Source organism: Patagioenas fasciata, chromosome 2 (assembly GCF_037038585.1).
Source record: "Patagioenas fasciata isolate bPatFas1 chromosome 2, bPatFas1.hap1, whole genome shotgun sequence".
Taxonomy (NCBI): domain Eukaryota; kingdom Metazoa; phylum Chordata; class Aves; order Columbiformes; family Columbidae; genus Patagioenas; species Patagioenas fasciata.
This window is the reverse complement of record NC_092521.1, coordinates 154,157,182-154,176,322: the sequence shown is the minus strand read 5'-3', so window position 1 is coordinate 154,176,322 and position 19,141 is coordinate 154,157,182. Positions and strand designations below refer to the sequence as shown.

The 19,141-nt window shown below is 41.6% G+C and overlaps 1 protein-coding gene across 4 annotated transcripts in view; it reads left to right on the top strand.

The window, feature by feature from the left end:
* The window catches only part of NRP1 (neuropilin 1), a 116,210-nt gene that overhangs the window by 187 nt on the left and 96,882 nt on the right, over positions 1–19,141 (top strand). For all 4 annotated transcript variants that reach the window (XM_065830826.2, XM_065830825.2, XM_065830824.2 and 1 more), the window contains exons 2-3: positions 185–663; positions 3,981–4,155. In XM_065830826.2, coding sequence (XP_065686898.1) covers positions 597–663; positions 3,981–4,155 — 242 coding nt within the window. In that variant the 5' untranslated portion in view covers positions 185–596. The remainder of the gene's footprint in view (positions 1–184; positions 664–3,980; positions 4,156–19,141) is intronic.

Here is a 19,141-nt window from a genome sequence, read left to right as displayed (position 1 = left end):
GCATCGCCGCTCCGGCTGGGCACCGCCGGGCATTGCCGCTCCGGCTGGGCACCGCCGGGCACCGCCGGTCCCGCGGGAGCCGCGGCCGCCGGAGAGCGGGGCGGGCGAGGGGGACGCAGTTTGCCAAACTCCAGCTCTCGGCTGGTCCCCGCTTACGGCTGCTTTCCCTTCCTTCTCTCCGCAGAGCACTCCCGCCCCGTCTCCTGGAGCCCGCCCCGGCAGAGCGCTCCCAAGGTGCCAGCAGCCGCGAGGATTTTTGTCTTGTCTTGTTTGTGTGTTTGTTGTCTTTTTTTGTTGTTTTCCCCTCGTTTTCATTTGGCTTTGTAGTCCCGCTGGGAATGGCAGGGGCAGTAACGCCTGGAGAAGGAACAAGTGTGGGGAAAGGGAGAGGGAGCCGGAGCTAAATGACAGGATGCGGGCGAGTTGAGAAACAGAAAGAAGCCAGCCTCCCTCTACCCCCGGGACTGCCCTTGTGGACCGCTCTTTCTGCTCCTGACTCCGGCTCTCGGATTTAAGACCTACGAAGAGTTGTACGCAGAGGGCTTCTGTTTTTGTTTTTGTTTCTTTTCCTCCTTTCCCTCCTCTCGGAAGGGAAAATGGATTGGGGACTTCTTCTGCACTGTGCAGCCCTCACCTTCACCCTCGCCAGAGCTCTGCGAAGCGGTAAGTGTCACGGGGGACGTCGGGTCTCAGCCCAGGCAGGCGCTGCGGAGCTGGGGTCTGGGGCTGCCGGGGCGGGGGGCGGGCGGGCGGACGGTGGGGCCAGCATCGACCTCAGCCCGGCTGGAGGGAACTTTGTGCCGGAGGAGGGAGGCGGCGCGGTCCGCGCCCGGCGACCGTCCGCTGTGGCGTGGCCCTCCGACGTTATTTTCCGCTCTTTTGGGTTGTTGTGTAAAGCAGGCTGCTCGTTCTCACTAGATCGGGACAGCCAATTATCTTAATAATGTTTCCTCCCATAGGCAATTAAATAAGTCTCGCCTTCGATATCTGAAAGATAATGAACACTTTGAAGGGAAGGCTTCCTCTCCCCCTTTTATTTTTCCAAAGCATAAGATTTCAGATCGTCGTGTCTTTTACTAGTGGTGTGTGTACCTGCGGGTAGTCCTCAAACGGAGAGGTCTCTCACTAGACTACCCTTTTCCCAAGTCTGCAGTTTACGTGCAACTTGCACAGCGCCAAGAGAGAAGCTGAGCTTCTCTGTGAATGCTCAAGACTCCCTTCCAAGAGAGAAATCCCGTAACAAATGACTGATGTAGCTAGCGTACTATCAGGCAGCCCTTGAAAACGCAACTAATTAAAAGCAGCGTGCTCCTCCTTCCCCGAACAATGCCAGAGCACCGGGAATATTTCACTGCATGATGCGTTTTCAAAGACGGTCTAATTGTGGGACCGCTTGATGTTTAGCTCTCGCATATAAAACAGCTCGTGTGAGTTTGCCTTTCCCGACGAATCCTGAGCAATTATTATTAACTAATTATCAAATATTTACTTTTGCCTGACCGGGTTTTCAATCAAAGTAATTAAAAGAAGAGAGCACCCTCCACTTATGCTGGTATATTGTTTTAATAAGGGACCGCAAGTGGAGTGTTATGGAAGAGAGAGTAATAAAATTGTGTGTTTTATGATGGAAGTTAATGTCTTTCCCAATATGTTTTGAGGAGGCTGCTTAATTTAATCAGGACGAGCTACCTCCTCCAGTGCTGTGGCACAGGAGTGAAGGTGGTAGAAGTGTGTGCCAAGCCCAGCTTGGGGATGCTCCTAGAGGTGCACTTTGTGCACCCCCGGCCCAGATGAGGGCTGTGGACAGCCGCCTCCCTAAATCCCAGACAAACCAGGACTTACCCTAGGCCTGCACCCTCTGAAGGGTGGGAGAGGCCACCCAGTGCTCTTGTTGATCATTTCTCTCCATTGAAAGAAGGAGAATAGGGTGGGTTGCTGGGCAGAAGCCTCCACCATGAGCGGTCAATGTGGTGGCCCTGCCAGAGTCACCAAGGCCATTAACCTCTTCTGTAACCTGGCAGACTTACTAATGTTGCCTTCACCTACATGCAGTACTAGTGTCTGCTAAATTAATTCATTAACCTTATTTAGAACTAATGGTCCAAAGTCATTAGAAACTGCTCTTCTTAATCAAGTGTGAGAGAGATTGCACAGAGCCAGGGAGTCTAGCAGACCGCATTATCTTATTACACTGTCACTTTCCCAGAAGTCACAGATTAAGGAGCGGTGGTGGTAGTGAGTCCACCTTAGCATCCCCTGAAGTGACTCTGTCAAGTGACTAGAAGCAGCACTGCTTTATTTCAGGCATTTAACAGATGCCAGACTCTGCCATGTTGTTTGTAGGGCTGGAGTGGGCTTAATGAGACAGGATCACTTTCTGATTGTGCTTACACAGGGAGGAAAATGCAAGATTCCCTGAGAGCCCCAGACAGCGGATTAGCAAGATCACCAGTGACAGCTTTTGAGCTTTGAGCTGCAATGCCTTTTGTTCTGGTCAGGGGAAACAGCCTGTTTTGCAAAGGCAAAGCAGAAATAAATAATAAGATAGTCTTTCCCTGAAACACGCTTAGCAATATCTGGGCTCTGACCATACAGCTGAGTACGTATCATCCCCTTTCCTCATAATTTATACCAAATAATTTCTATGAAGAGTGTAGCTTTATGCATTTTTGATGGGCATTTCCTCATTCATTTCCATTTGACCTGTTTTTCCTACAATAAAATCCCATGCATTTATAAATTCGTGCTGAGAGAAAGAAATGTCATTTTGCTTTCACAGGGAATGTATTAGAAACACCACTGCAGCCTGTATGTACCATTAATAGGACATAGTGATAGATAGTCTTACTCTTTAGTGTGGGCATTCTTCCTGTCTGTAGACTACTGTCATATTTTATTATTCAAAATTAAACAGTCAGTGTGTGAAGAAAGATTTTTTTTTTTTTTCCCCCTCAATGAGGGTCTATAGAAAGAAGTCCATAGTAGTAAAAAAGTGATAAAACAGACCTGTACTGGACAGTGAAGTGAGTTACTATGTAGGTTGGATTTCTTATCGCTGTAAACTTTTCCTATGAACCTTAAAATGCAGCCCCGAGAATGCTGACCAAAGGAGCAAGATGCAACATACCACACTTCATTATCACACTTGATGATTTTGAAACTTTTGCTACTATTTTGCCCTTCAAAATAAATCTTTGTTGTTCTTCTGGGAGGAAGGAAGAGATGGAGGGAAGAGGAAAGGATGTTGTTCTGCTCCATTACTTTGATGCAGTCTCCAAGCATGAACAAACTTCCTTGAAGGAATAAATAGTGGATGGTTTCTGCTTCACTGAAACCACTTTGTTCTCTGCTAGCCTGGGTTTGAAGAGCACAGATAGTTTCAACCTGTCTAGATTTATGGTCTGATAAAGGGAAGGTCTGCTGTGAATGCGCTTGGATCCTCCAAGACAATCCCAGTGGTCAGTGACACAGACCAGGCTTATTCCATAACTGGGCAGGGGGTCAAATGGCATCCTTTTAGCTGTTCTCCCAGCTTTCCTTAAAACTTCATGCTTAAGAAGATTACGCTTTTTGGAGACAATTGTCTCTCACACACCTTTCTAAGCCAACATTAATGCTCTTGGGAGGATACAAGGTTTTAACACTGTAAGGGGCACTGTTTGTTCGGGGCTGGGGGGAGCTTTTTAAATGCATACTGTTTAGAAATGAGGTATGCTCTGCTACCTGCTGCCTCCTCAGCTGCTGGACTTAAGAATGGGCATGGAGAGGCAGGCAACTTCAGTAAAATGCAGCAGAGACACCGTTGGGTTAAAGGCATAAGGATGCAGCAAAAGTTTGTTTGAAGAAGGCTTCAACCCACCCTCTTTCCTCCCCCGCCCCCAGCATTCCCACGGCGGTCGGCTGCTTTGCTACTGCGGGCTAAAATTGGGAACTTGCCGGGGGGGAACTGAAAAAGGCCAATCGGTTTGTTTCTCTTGCAGATAAGTGCGGCGACACCATCAAAATTGTAAACCCCGGGTACCTCACCTCTCCCGGCTACCCCCAGTCCTACCACCCCAGCCAAAAGTGCGAGTGGCTGATCCAGGCACCCGAGCCCTATCAGCGCATCATGATCAATTTCAACCCCCACTTCGACCTGGAGGACCGCGACTGCAAGTAAGTGTGGCCGCGCTGCGGAGCGACACGGCGCCACCTGCCGGCGCGCTGCTGCCGCCGCCGCGCTGGGCTCCGCGCTGGGCTCCGTGCTCGCCGCCGGTTCCTGCTGTTGCCGAGGGCCTGCGGGCGGTGTTTGCTGCGGCAAGGTGCAGGAAGTGCTCGGCTGAGCATCCTTCGGGGCGGAATTCAAAAAAGATTTTTGCAACTTTCTGAGCTTTATAAAGTATGTTTGAGTTGGGGCTGCCTGATGGGAGAGGCCAGCAGAGGATGGTGATGATGCGCTTTCTGGGAGTGTGATTAGGGTGAGGCACCGTTCCGTGTTTGTTGGCCTCCTTGCTCTCTATGAGATTTTAAAAATAGTTTCCTTTCGTTTTGTATCCCCACAGCTACTAATGCCCTATGGCAGAAAGGCGATTTATAAATTGCCAGATCTTCTTAATGCAGAGTTAGTCTGACATTTACTCTCATCCATTAAGGGGCAGTGGGCTGCAGGCCTGATAGTCATATTTTCCCCTTTCTCCCTTTGCTGCTGATTTATAACCAGTAGCTTTTCCTTCCCCTCCTCCTGCTCTACTGTGGTACCCTGCGAGGAGGAGGGGGACAGCCGAGGCTCCCATTGCTCCCTGTGCTTGCACTCCTTTCAACCATCTATTTCCAAGAGTGAGGAGTCAGTCTCACAGAAGCTGTTCCCCACGTTTCTCCAAATCTGTAAACCACAGAGCTTGCAGAAGGCAACACAGGGTCAGATCATCCCCTTCTTCAACATTCTCTCTAAATTCAGCCTACTTGTTTCATGAAGAAAATATTTTAGTGATTCATTCTTTTAAAATTTCTTGAGTATCATGGTTTTTTCATCCCCTTCTGACAACTGCAAGAGAGAGTTATTGTTCATTAATGCTACCAGTCAAGGATTTCTCTGCATGTCAGAAAGAGATTAAATTCAATAGCCATTGGTGTTTGGCATTTCATGGAAATATTCAAGATTTTACAGGATTTGGTCCTGTAAAATGATGCTCAGCATCAACAGGAGTGGTTGTAACAGTCGTGGTGTTAGAATATTGGACTTGGAGAAAGAGAGCAACTGTACTTGAGCACTGAATTTTGACCGTGCACTTCTTTGTTCCTATCATTTAAGAAATTGATTTCTTAGATCATGATTCTTGATTTCGCTTAAAACTAAGTTCTTTAATGATGTAGTGTGGTGCTTAGTTGCTTTTTTGTTGTTTGCTGCAATCTCTTACACATCAGCATTTCAGTACAATAGTGGAGTTATAATGCAGGAGAACCCTATGCTCATAAAACTAAACTGTCTCTTTGTTAAAATGAGTTTTTACCGTAGTGTTGGAGCTGCAGCTCATATTCACACCATATGTTCACACGCTGAGTTCCCATTCTTTAATTTTTAATTTGTTATGCTCAGGCAATGATTCTCTTCCCTGTGTCTTCTTGGTACAGGTTTTGCTTTCATTCTGTGGGGCAGTTCTGATGCCTTAAAATATTTGTCTGTCTCTCTTTGTCTCTTAGATAGAGATTAGGAAATTAAGTCAAGCGTCTTTCAGTGTCAAATCTTTTTTGTTCCTTGCTGGAATACAGGTTTTTCCAATGCTGCAAAACCAACACAGTCTTTGACAGCAGTAGAGTGGTGTACAGCATACAGTTATTTAAAGAACAAGTGATCTTTGTGGCATAGTGTTGTGCTAAACAGTGCTAAACTGAGCTGAACAGCGTCCAGGGAAGGGATTGACTCCCTCCCTTCATTGCTCCCTTCTCAATATTTGTTGTCCACTCTCCCCTCTGCTTTATTTCTTCCTCTGAAAGAGGACCCAGTGCAGTAACAAGATGTTAGTGGGTGGAAGGAAGTCTCTAAACAGGGTTGTTTGCATTGTCTTTGCAGTGTGCAATGGTGATGACTTTACTGTTATTTAGTCTATGTTGAAATACTAGTTTTCTAGGCTGTGCTAAATCACTCAGCTGCTACTTCACTTACACTTAAAACTGCTCTTTTTAACTTGAGAGGGATTGTATTTGTGCCAAAAAACTTAGGACCAGAATAACAGAAAATTATTTCAGCAACAGGAATTTGTCAACAATCTCTGTGGTTTGAAATTTCAGTGTCTACTTACAAAATTCACATTCCTTGTACCAAATATTGGGTACAGCAGGAGATTAATGTAATAAAACATATCACAAGATTTTTTGGTTTCGCAGCTAAGTACATTTTGATTTCATAATATACTTAGTTTATTAGCAACTCCGTCTGCAATCTAGAAATGTGCAATTTAGGTTACACTCTAGTTTATTGAAAGGTTTAGCACTGGAAATTAATAAACACTTAAATATGAAATGCAGATAGAAAATGAGAGATAGGGGAATTCATGTCTGGGAACAAAAAATACCCCATACAATTACAGTAGACTGGAGGAGAAGATTAGTTTGCTGGCCTAGCTCCCAAAATCCTCTTTATAATGCTGTTCATTGCATCTTAGACTTTAGTGAGCATTGAAAACAACCTTAATAACAAGGACCCCTGAGCCCAGGGAGGGAAATTATGTGACTTTGGAAAGGTTATCTTCTTGTTCTGTAGTGCCAACAAGAAAATCAAGAGACTTTACGTAACTTTAAAAAAAATATTACTTTATATAGAGGGCTAGATGCATTGAAATGTAAAACTGGTGAAAGGTTGATTCTCTGAGGAGAATCAAAACCAGCAAATCTGGGTATTAGCTGTACTGAAGCTGTTCCCAGTTAGTCTCTTTGTATGTTAGCGTTTGGAATTCCTTTTAAAATATGCCCTTGATTTACCTACTTATTATGCTATGCTTTAATGAGTAAGTATTTCTCAAATGACGCCTAATAAAATTAATATATGTATGATTTTCTGACAATCTGAACTGTTTGAGGTGTTTTAAATTTCAAGCAAACATGGTGAAAATTCCTGTTTCCCTGGAAGCACTCCAAAGGACTCAGCTTTCACAGTTTTGAAGAATAAAGATACGCAAATAATTAAAAATATGTTCACACAAGCTAGACTCATCTAATAAAAAAACCTTCTAGCCAAAACTACTGAACCAGCATAATGGAAATACTGGGCCTCAACTGGAAGTATACAATCATGTCAACCACAGATTGTTATCAAGGACATACATAATGAAAAAACACACAGTCTCTTTTTAACTTTTAACTTTAATGACTGTTATGCCTCCTCTTCAGGAGGCCAAGAAACAGGAATTATGGTTGCACTTTAAGGGAAAAGTAATTTCTGTTTGCCATTTTGCCTTTTCTCAAGCAAGCCCAGATAACAGCCATGCATTTTTGGAGTCAGGAACATGGTTAAAATGAATAGAAGAGACAAAACATATGGCTACATATTACTTAAAATGCCCCAGTGTTTGTTGCATGTGGTAAATGCTTTTCACCACTTAGTGCAAGCTGTATAAGTCTCGTGTTGCTGAAGTATCCTACTGTGTAAATGTAGACATCTCGAATATAGTAAAACTTTATACTTATATAATAGACAAGAATGTCACTGATACAGTACCTTGAATTTATGGAACTTTTCCGGTTTCCCAGCAATGCACACTATCAGCATGATAATTTATAATGGTTTGTGACAAATGTTGCTGAGCAAAGAGGTGTGTGGTTACATTCAGATCAGATGTCATTATCTAGGGAGCAATAAAAATTTCACAGACACTAGGTTAAAAACATTAAGAAAATAAATGTGAAGCTTCAGAAGAAAAGGGCTTAAGAAAGGTGGAGGGTTGGATAGAGAAAGCCCAATAGTGGTTTCCTCACTGACAAATTATTGACTTTGTTGCCAGACTTGATTGTATTGTTTTACAAGGTTTTCATAGATACATCACACAGCACAATTGTTTTATTGGCCGTCATTTATAGATATAGAAAGTAAACATCATACTTGCTTGACAATTATAGAATGTATACACATTGCAGTCAAATCACTTGGGATGGAAAAATTGCCCATTTTGGAAACACTCAATTTGTAGAAGGAGAGATGTCATATATAATTATTCTTTATATTGCATTTACCAGGGATTAGTTACACTGATGAGATTAGTGCTGTATAGAAATTGCAGTCAGTTATAGAGTACAGAGCACAAAATACCTATGTTTGTTTATATAGAAGAAAACAGCTCCTCCAGATCCTTGATTATGGAAGAAAGCATAGCTATCCAGACATACAGAGTGAAACTATAGTTCCATGGAACTCCTATAGACCTTAATGAAGTTAGAAATTCATCCACCCATGCATTTTATTTCTAAATAATGTCAATGGATTTATGCTATATATCTCTAGGCATAACAAACCGAGGCTGGTAAAATAAACAGGAGCAAGACAAGCCACGGCTCAGCCTTTCTTCAGTTTCTGCGAAGTTTAAGCTTTCATTCACTTTTGTCTAAATCCTGATTCCTGTTCTTCCATGTAGCAAGATCTGCTTTGTGCAGACTTTGTGTCTCGGGTTTGTCTCATGCAGAGGCTGTTTCAGTCCTTTGGGTTGAGCCGATGGGAGCCAGGAGAGCCCTGGATGGTGCTGAGCTGCTGTGGCAATGCAGTGGTGCATGTCAGCTCCTGTGAAGGACATCTCTGGGCTGCCCACCAAGCCTAGCCTGTCAGAAGGGTCCTGTCAGTGGCTGCACATGACAGCTGCTTTCTGACTGCCCAGAGGGCTCAACAGCCCTGAACTGCTCCCACTAACTGCACCAAGGACATCTCAGGTGTAATGGAGGTTCTGACCCTAATGCAGCCCCATTATCATTAAAAGCAATGGGAATCATGCCCTTCATTTCCACTGAGCTGTCTCCTGCAACTCTTTAAGGCTGTGAGGAAGGGTGCAGCACAGGCCTTGTAGAACTGGTTTATGACTATATCAGTCACTCTGATGGCAATTGTTAGTCAAAGTTTCCAAATTCCCTCTGCCACTGTTGAGCATAGCAGACAGGGAGGTGACTGCAGCTGGCAGCAGGAGGTAGGCAGCAGAGCTAGCAAAGGAGCAGATTCCTTCAGTCCTTCAGGGACCGTATTTGCCTGTGATTGAGCAAAGAAGTCTGAAGGAGCCAAAACCTCTGAGCTTTCAAACAGAAATATGGTTTTAGTGGTCTGGCCCCACTCCTCTGAGCATCAGTATGGGGCTGTTAGCAATTTGCCTCACGATGAGGTACCCAAGCCTGGTGGGAACATCTTCTCTTCACCTGCTGAGGGCAACTGGAGGAGCACTCATGCTCCCATGTTTGCTCTGATTTGAATTAACTGAATCACCCAACCCACACACCTGGAGCCACCCCATGATGTGCTTCACCACAAGAGGTTGGCAGAGGCTCAAATGTCTCTGTCAAAGACAGGCTCCAGGCAGCCATGAGCAGGACGTGGAGCCCAGCACTCACTCCCTGGGAAGGCCACCCTTGGGCCCAAGGGGCAGCATCTCCACCCCCTTGTCTCCCTCAAAAATCTGTCCCTCAGAAGCTGTTTGGGGTTACTGAAAGATTATTTGGGAATACCAAAGGGATGAGGGGGACCTTCCTTTATTCTGTCCCCAAAACAAGAAACAAGTATTTTTGGCGTAGTTTAGGATGAGTTGTTGCTGTGGATTTTGGGGACAAGTGATATCACATGTTTCTGGGTGCGTTTTGAGAGCATTTCTCTACTTTATGTAAAGCACATGAAAGGCTATCTCAGGGGTCAAACTGCCAGACTACAGACAGGCCTGCTGGCCACCAGTGCTTTTTGGTGCCCTCTGGAAGGCACCAGCAAACCATGCCAAGGAGAGGCACAGCCCAGGGCCTGCGCAGGGCCAGGGGAGCGAAAAACACTTCTGCAGTAGTCGTGGAGCATGTTACCTCACAGACGCACAGAGACACACAAAAATAATACTTCTTAACTTACAGGTTCTTGATCATGTAAGTATGTAGAAGCACGTGCTCTTTGCTACAGGATTCAGCTTGTATTCGTACATGACTATCAGATGCAGGTATCTAAAGATAATGCTGTTATTTTGTTGTGCTTTAGAGAATAAATAAGAGTTGAAAGAGGTTGGAAATTATATGGTTTTTCTGATTGCACAGTGTAATAAACCAACTCTTTTGTCGTTTATCCAAGCAGTTTACTCTTGTGAAAGTCTCTATTGTCAAACTGTTTAATAATTCTTTCTTTTAGAGTAGTGGTTCGGGTTTGAGTTTTCTCAGGAAAAGGTATTAGGGGAAGTATGACCAAACTGCCTGGTCATAGCTAGGGAGTCTGTGCTTGCCTGCATTTGGGGCTGAGATGTTGGATACAGAGCCTGGTTTTTTGGTCTATGTGTATGGCTGTATTCACTGGCACAACAGAGTTTTGACTTGGGTTTCTATACAGTAGCACATTAAAATTGTAGTAATAACAATAATATGCAGGTGTTTCTATTAATCCACATAATTAAGACAGGAAATAAAATTGAGGGTCAAATATGGATTCCCATAAGCCTAATCCTTCCTCTTTTCTGTGGGCAGAGATAGACAAATACAGAACAGAGGGCTGAGTCCTTTCTAAATTGAAACCCAGAGTCGTTGGCATTAGTCCCATGAAACACTCAATACATTTTCAGTCAACCCCATCCTGCTCTCGTCTCTCCTCTCCTTTGCTAATGTAATTAAAAAAAAAAAAAAAAAACTATGTGTTGCTGAAAATTAGTTTCTTAATTATAGCTTATTGCAAGCTATAACATTGAATAATAATTTGATAATTATGATAGAGATTTTTATACAGCTGATGTAAAAAACAATTCAATTATTTTATTTTGCAGTATTTCCAAATAATGAAATTATATCTGAAAACAGGATATACATGCACTCACATGTATGTGTCTAGATTTATGTATCACATAGAACTAGTTGGATATAGGCATATATCCATATGGTGGATATACACGCACCTCTTTAAGACTGCATACATACACACATTTATGTGTATAGTATAGATTTCTTAGTTTATGTAGAAGTTCCTAAAGTAAATCTGCTAATTAAAGCGCTAATACCCATCTTAAGGCTGATAATTAGGTATAAAAAGAAAAAGAGACAGGATTAGTGTTCAGATCATGTTCCAAATGCCTCTTAATTGGGTGTTTGTAATCAATCCTGATTGCAAGAGGCAGTGGTTTGGCAGAATAAAGAATGAAAAAGGCTTAGCCCTACCATTTTCCTGTTAGTTCACTTGGCTGTAGTATTTAGGTCAGGATCCAGTGTCAGACAAGGTAATTTTGTCAGCCTTAGCGATCCTCATAAAACATATAAAAATCTTTTCTAATGATAGTTTTTCAAGCTAAAAGCTCTCTCAAGCTGAAGAGTTATTTTTATCCAGAATCTTAAAAAGTGTTTTCAAGTGAACCACAGAAAACACTTTGTTCTCCTGGCTGCCATCCACCACTGACTTCTGAAATCAGGTCTGAGTTCACTGTGGGTCTTTCATTGCATTGACCTTGGCACTTTTCTCACCAAGCCTCAGTTTTCCATCACAAAACCACACAGCTTGGTATAATGATTATTTCTTTATCCCAAGTAACCAAACAATTTTTTAAACATGGTGACAGACTTCCCTTCTCACTGTGGGAAGCAAGCACCTGGCCATTTCCAAATAGAGTTTTAATGAACTTCCTGAAAAAGATTTGAGAGACATTTAATAAGTCACCTGCCAACTTTTTGGGAGCATAGGTCGTTTGCTTTTCTGCAGGAATTCATGAAAATGTGAGAATAACCCCCTTCCCAAGTCCTAAACTTCCATGGAGGAAATTGATTTTCATGGGCAGTATTGAAGGTTTTTAAAAACGTAACCTCAGAAAATCAAATTTCTAATTTTTTCTCACAGATAAGGTACTATGAAACTCTGTGATCCACAAAGCTGGTTGTGGACTGTGTGAGCTCTTTAATAATAAATTTAAACAGAAAAGGATTGTGCATATTTAGACTCATCTTGCATGTTAATAGCATTACAAGTATTTTACGTAATGCTATAAAACGAAGAATTTAAATGGCTCAAAAGGACCATTGAGAAAATATCTCCATATGTGGAAGAGATACCCATTTGACGTGGTGATTTCTTCCAGAAGAAACTATGTACATCCCAGAAGCACAATAACCAGCTGTTGTACAGGAGAAGCTGGACAGTTGTCTACTGCGTTCGACGCTGGTGCAGAGCTGCAGTGATACAGATGGGCTGAGCCTCACACTGAAGAACCAGGTTTAATCCCTTCCTTACGCTCCCAGCAACTCGGGCTCTGCTCACATTTGCGCTGCAGACTGCTCTGTGCCCCCATGGGAAGACACAGCCCATCAGAGCTGTGGGGTGGGAATGGGTCTGGAGCCCCTGCAGCGGGGGAACACGCACTGTCCTCCCAGTTCAACCCTGTGCTGTGGCTGTGCTCTGCTACTTTTCATGTCAGAAAAGAAGATAGTTAGTCTTTTTTTTTTTTTTTTTTTTTTACAGAACTCCTTCTTAAATTGGCAGTTGGTAACCTAGAGAAAAATAGACGTCTGTTCACACCCATGTGATTATTCTGTCTCAAGCTTTGAGAAGTGCTCCCTCACAGCCAAAGTTTTGCTCATCTTATTCACATAAACAGTCACGCTGAAGTCAATTAAAACAACAGACTCACTTGTGCAGGGCTAATAGGTAGGACATACATTCATGGTAACACAGAAATTAATAGTTACTTTTTATAACAATGGATTTCAGATGCTTGCAGACTAATTTACAATACAGTAGAAAATTCATCTCCACTCTTTTTTATCCCCTCAATTCATAAATCACCATAAATAAGACATCATTTCTTGTCCACAATCTTAGCTCATAATAATGAAGGTTTGGGACAAGTTGCTGAGTACGTGGCCAAGAATCAAAGTTTGCCTTGTTGTAGGATCTTTTGCTGATCTGTCATTAAGCCAGACAACTTCTAGTGACTTTCCTCTGAAGTATTCATCTGTAACAAGGGAAGCAGATCAGCAATTTAGAAAAGCTTTAGCTTGATCACCATGCAGAGACATAGAATACACTGCCTATTTCCATACCGATCACTCCACTTTGCCAGACACAAAATGGGAGGCTTACATCCCTCATGCAAAAAGCCCTTCTTAGAGGAAATCCTAGACTGTCGCTAGATTTGAGTAGCTTTAGTTAAGTCTGGAAAAATATGCAAAGGTAGCTCTTAAGTAAGAGCTCCTCTTTTCTGTTTCATACCCATCTCCATAATCTGTTTTGGAGACAGAGGCATAAGATGTATTAACATGGCAGGAGTATATTCTGATTGCTGAGTGGTTTTTGACATTCCCACAAAACCCCTGAGACTCTGTGTCACAATTCTATAAATTTTATCTATTTGTATATTCATATCTGGGCTTAAATCCCAAACTTCTTTATATGCATTTACAGCAGAAAATTTAGGTTCATCTCCTTGAATTTCAGATGGCAAGCAGTTAAAGCAGGTACACCTTTCAAACTATATAGTCTAATGTTAATTCTCATGCATTTCAAAAATTTTCTGTTGTGTTTCAACAACACATACTATCTATGTAGGTATATAAAATAGATACATGACCACAGTGAGCTGCAAAGCAAGTGAAGACAGCTCCACTGATGCCAATAGTGTCGCAACTGCTAATAGCTCGAACACAAAATACCATATGCGTATCATATTAAGTTCCTTACTGGTTTCCATTTTCATTTATTCTCCACAGCTATGCTATATGATGGCCTTCAAACAGCATAATAGCCTTCTTTATCTCATTTCTCTGACATCATTTTCAAGTTCCTTATTACTGTTGAACAGTGTAGCTAATAGTGCCCAAATTGCTTCTCATTCTTCCCATCGTATCATGTCATTATTCAAGAAAGCAGTGCTCTTCAGCCTTTCCCACACAAATAGCTCTCCCCCAAACTAAACTTAAAACTCACTACCAAGAGCCAGCCTCACATTTCCCAGGCAATTAAGCTCCTTCTACTGGCTATTCCATTTTTACCTTGCACATTTTTACACTTTTTAATTAGCCACACCTGTGTACTCCTTGAGACTTAAACCTTTGTCTTCTAAAGCCTAGTCTTCATACACTGGTTTTGTATCAGTTTAATTATTTCAATTAAGGTTTTGTTTGTGTATAGTTAAAACAATTCAGCATACACTGGGGGATATATGTGTTCTGGTATAAAGATGTCTTATGTCACTACTTTCGCAGCAATAAATGTTGCTGGTGTCAGCAATTTGTAGCAGGGACTGTACTGTTTTATCTGTAACGATTTCTAAACTGATATAACTAAAGTGGCTGTAAAAGCAACGTATAGATATACTTCTGTGTTACATAACTAGCCACAAATGCTAGTAGAGGCTTTTGGATACTGTATTCACTAAATTTCTTAGCAAAATTAGTTAGATTGCAAGTTGCAAATGGAAATACAGACATATATATGTATATATGTGCATACCAGGGGCCTTTCTGACACATCCATTTTCTCCCAGCTTTTACTCTTCGAACAAAGGCTTAGGCAAAGTGTCTAAGATAAGCAGTTTCTCTGCCCACTGTAACTTGCTCTTTCCAGGGAGGTTTTTTTTAACCTGCCTCACTAGGCAGCTAGATAAATTACAGTGGTGTGACCTTCAAGTACCTCGCTTACTCCATGGAAATTGTCCATATGCACACTCTCACCCCGTGATATTCCATATGACGTGCAAGGTAGTTTATCCCTTTTCTTAGTTATTCCTCCCTCCCACCCCCCCAATATTATAAAGTAAAAACATGTTCATAGGTGTAACCACAGCTCAGCTGATGCTCTGAAATCAAACTCTGAGTGATCTGAAAATAAACATCTGATCACTGGGTAACTTCTGCACGTCCTCATATGCTCGGCATAGAAAGGAAAATATATCCTTCCTTGCCACATCCCAGCTTCAGCTCTTTCTCATCTGAAAGATAACAGGTAATTTGATTTAAACATGTAAAGAAAATAAACTGTTTTTCATGGACCATGTTCTTAATTTGTCCAAAGATCATTCCACTGAAGTTAGTGGAACACCAGTGATTTATATCAGCTGAAAAGCTGACTCTACATTTCTACAGTTCCCTAGAAATTCTCAGAAGAAAGGCCAGTATTGTAGCTGAAACAGCATTAACTGAGAGTGAAGTCAGTTAAGGTTTTGCCATTCATCAATATCAAACTTTAATACTCATGCAGAAAGGGTAGGAGCTTCTTAAAAATAGATGCAATAAAGCTCAAAGTCCTTCTGTCATGTGTACAAACCTTTCTTTCCACTCATAGCTTTAAAGGAGTACACAGGATTTGGTGCTAGGGCGCTGTGGCTGTTTACAGTGCTAACATCCTTGTGCTGCTTGATCATGGGCAAGTCAATCCTCATCTTTGTGCCTCAGTTTTCTTGGAGAGAATAATATTTCTCTAGTTTGAAAATATCTGAGGATGCGCTTATCAGTGTTTGTGAAGTCCTTAGAGATTGCTGGGTGGAAATATAGTGGTTATTTACCATTGTTTTGTATTTGTTCATCTTCTAGTTGTAGATTTTTTTAATGATATACTGCAGTGTAAAAAGGCATGTGGCAGTCTTCTGACTTTCAGAAAGAAGTGTTATCCAAAGAAAAATAAAGAATAGGACCATGTTCACGAGAGACACATTATCCATGATGAGAAGAATCTGTAACAGACACAGCACTAACTCAAAAATGAGCACCAAACAGCATCCAAACGCAAGCAATTTCAAATGTGTGCATGTTGCCAGTACAAAATCAGGCCATTCCACAAACGCGGCGTCCCCCAGGAGCAGTGAACCTAGCAGCAGCAACACTAATGGCTGTCTTCTCATGTGCAGCGAGGGAAAGCAGCACTTTAGAGCTGCCTTGGGCAGCTGTTAAGTTATTCGTTCCTAACTTACTTCTATAAAGCTGTTATTTGGGGGGAAGCAGATGACACAAAGATTTTGGGCCTGCTTTGTCTGCTATGGGGCAGGGTGAAAGTCTGGCTTGCTTTGAGTCAATGGCAAAATTTCTCCCCAGCCTCATTTGGAATAAAATAAATATTTTAGGCTCCAGAAAAACCTTTTTTGAAGAGTGCTTTTCTGATACTAGTGAATCTCACAGAATTTTTCTCAGTGTAGACATTACTTTCAGTGTGTGTAGGTGAGCAGAGGCCCATGAGTTTTCAAATGAACTTGTATTGCTGGAACAATGATGAAATTTTTAAAAAAAATCTGTTGTTAAAGTACATGCAATGCATGAAGGACTGTGCTAGGTCATCTACCTTGTTTCTTAACCTCCTTTCAGAACATTTCAGGTGGTTTTGTGGTTTGCTTGTTCCACCTGATGCCTTGTCCTTCCCTATCTCCTCTCTATTAGTCACGTGAAAGCTCACATTCTCCTGAGTAAAACAGTCATTTTCTTTCTCAATGTTGTCCCCTCCAAGTTGTGGACATCATAAGTCAGGCCTCAAAAATTTGTGAAACTTTATAAAAAATGCTTGTCTCTCAAAAGGTCCCATTGATTTCTTTTTCATTTTCCATTTGGTATATTTTGGGGGATTTCTTCCGGGATAATAATAGCCAGAAAATTCCCCTGCCTTAAATGAGAATTTTGGCAACACCATGATATCAGCAGCTGATGCTTTAAAACCTGCTACTTGTGATAAAAATCATGAGAGCTGGCAATGTTGATTCTTCCTGAAGTCCCAACTTCGTGATGCTGTTTCTGTTCTCAGTCACAGCCCTGAAACTCCCACTCACATGACTGACTTGGAGAAGAAAAACAGAAACAAAAAGAAACAGAAATATTAATTTGTGTTGATTTAACTGCTTGGCTATATTTCTTCACCCCTCACTGCATGATCAAAACTTTCAGAAATAAACTTTTTGTCCCAGAAAAACAATACATACAAACAAACAAAACATAACACCTTTGAATTTACCATCCTTTCCTCTGACTACACATGAAATAGCATTAGAACTCCTATTGTTATTGAGGCTACATGTTAGTTTGACTTTAAAGCCAACTTACACCAATGAGTGGAGAGTTGTTCGAAAGCCATTAAACAGAAGGACATGACTCTTGGCTCAGGAAGACCCTGATCCACAAATTGCTGGCATATTTGGGACAAAGATCACGCTGGTTGCTGCAGGATCCATACGCTGTCCCACTGCTGTCCCCTGGCAGGCATGTTGGAGATTAACGAGGTGGATTGACATGGGAAATCTTTCTTATGTCATGTTCTTTGATGTGTTGTGCTGGCTTATGTTTTAAGGGGATTGTTTTCTTTCAAATATTACACAAAAATACTGTGCAAAACAGCTAACATCATTGACTTTACTCCACCTAACTATACCACGTTTATGTCTACATGTGTGTGTAGCGAAGTCAGTGAAATAGTGACTGACTGCTTTGTATTTCCATTACAGCTTGGATCCTTCCCCGCTGCAGTTACAATAACTGCAGTGGGTCTAATCTGATGTGCACATGCTGAGAAGTGGCCATATAGCTCTAAACTCAGGGGCTGTTCTGAAGGACAAAACTAATTTTCAAAACATTTTTATAAACTCGAGGAAAATATAATGTCTTTACTCTGTTATTACTTTAAAATAATAATCCCAAACTGACGTGGAAGCTGTTACTCAGTGAGCACTGGCCCCTTGGAAGGTTTCAACTTGTCAAGTTTAGCCATTTTTTGAACGCACAGAGGAAGTCATTAAGGCACATCAGGCTGCTGATTGTTATTAAACTCTACAGAGAGTTCTGTGTAAAAATCAATGCTGTAACAGGGCTACAAGAATCTAAGAGGCAGAAAAAGCTTTTCTTTACCCTCTGGTAACTCAAAAATGGATTAATAGATTTTGTGAAACCTCCGAAAAATATCACCTATGAGCTAGGGGCCAAATGTAAACCTCTGTGACAAAATAATACAGCTCAGAAAGCTCTGAGCATGTGAAAATGGGATTGTAATGAAACTGTCACTGCTGTAACCTCAACTGTGTGTTTTTGTGCTGGAGAAATCTCACACATCTGCACAAATACGCATGCATGTGCTTATTTATTGTATCCCAAGGAACACCTTTTTTGATGTATCGCCACTCAGGACCTGTAGGGAAAATGCATTTTTAGTAAAGTATAATCTTGTATAGCTTTTGCCAGAAAAGCACTACAAGAATTTTCCAGATGAGTTCAAACTCAGCATCAGTGAAAGTGTTACTTAGATGGCTGGTGGGTTTGCGTGGGACTTCCACTGAAAAATGCAACACAGTTTGCTACCAATTGAAAACTTTTGTAGAAAAACTATTTGTCATGAGAAAAATGAGTTTAAATCGTATTAGAAAGTTTTATATACATGTAGTATATAAACTAGACAAAGTCCATTGTCTGGCTCTGAGGCCGATTGCCATGAAATGGTTTCAATTCAAATTGTTCAGTTTTCCTTCCCCAGAAAGCAAAGTGGCAGCATTCAGTTCAATTCTTGGCATGAATTTCATTCAACTTTTGATGATAAAATATTGAAACTTTTTTTAAAATTTTATTATTTTTCTTTGAGTCTTATATGAAAATAAAATGTTATGAAGCTGTATTAAATTTGCTTCTTTCTATCATTTGGGTTAGAAGTGACCTCAGGAAATCATCTCATCCAACTCACTACTCAGAGGAATTGCATTTTATATAATACAAGAGCTAAAATGAAGCAATCCATGTAAAACCAAATGTTTCCATAAAACAGAAAACCTAGCCAGGATGTTTCAGAACCTTTATATCATGGCCTATCGCACCCTTTCTGCTCAAGTAAATACTAGTTTCTCACTGTCACTCTTTGTTCATTTTAAAATTGTATGCTTAGTTATTTTATTGAAAAGAAGGTTCCCTTCTGTTTTTCCACTTTAAAATACATGGAAATATCATGTAGGACTGACCCACCCTAGGCGGGCTGAGGGGTAGGGCCTCAGTGCGTCCTTACGTAGTGGCTGCAGGGTGCCAC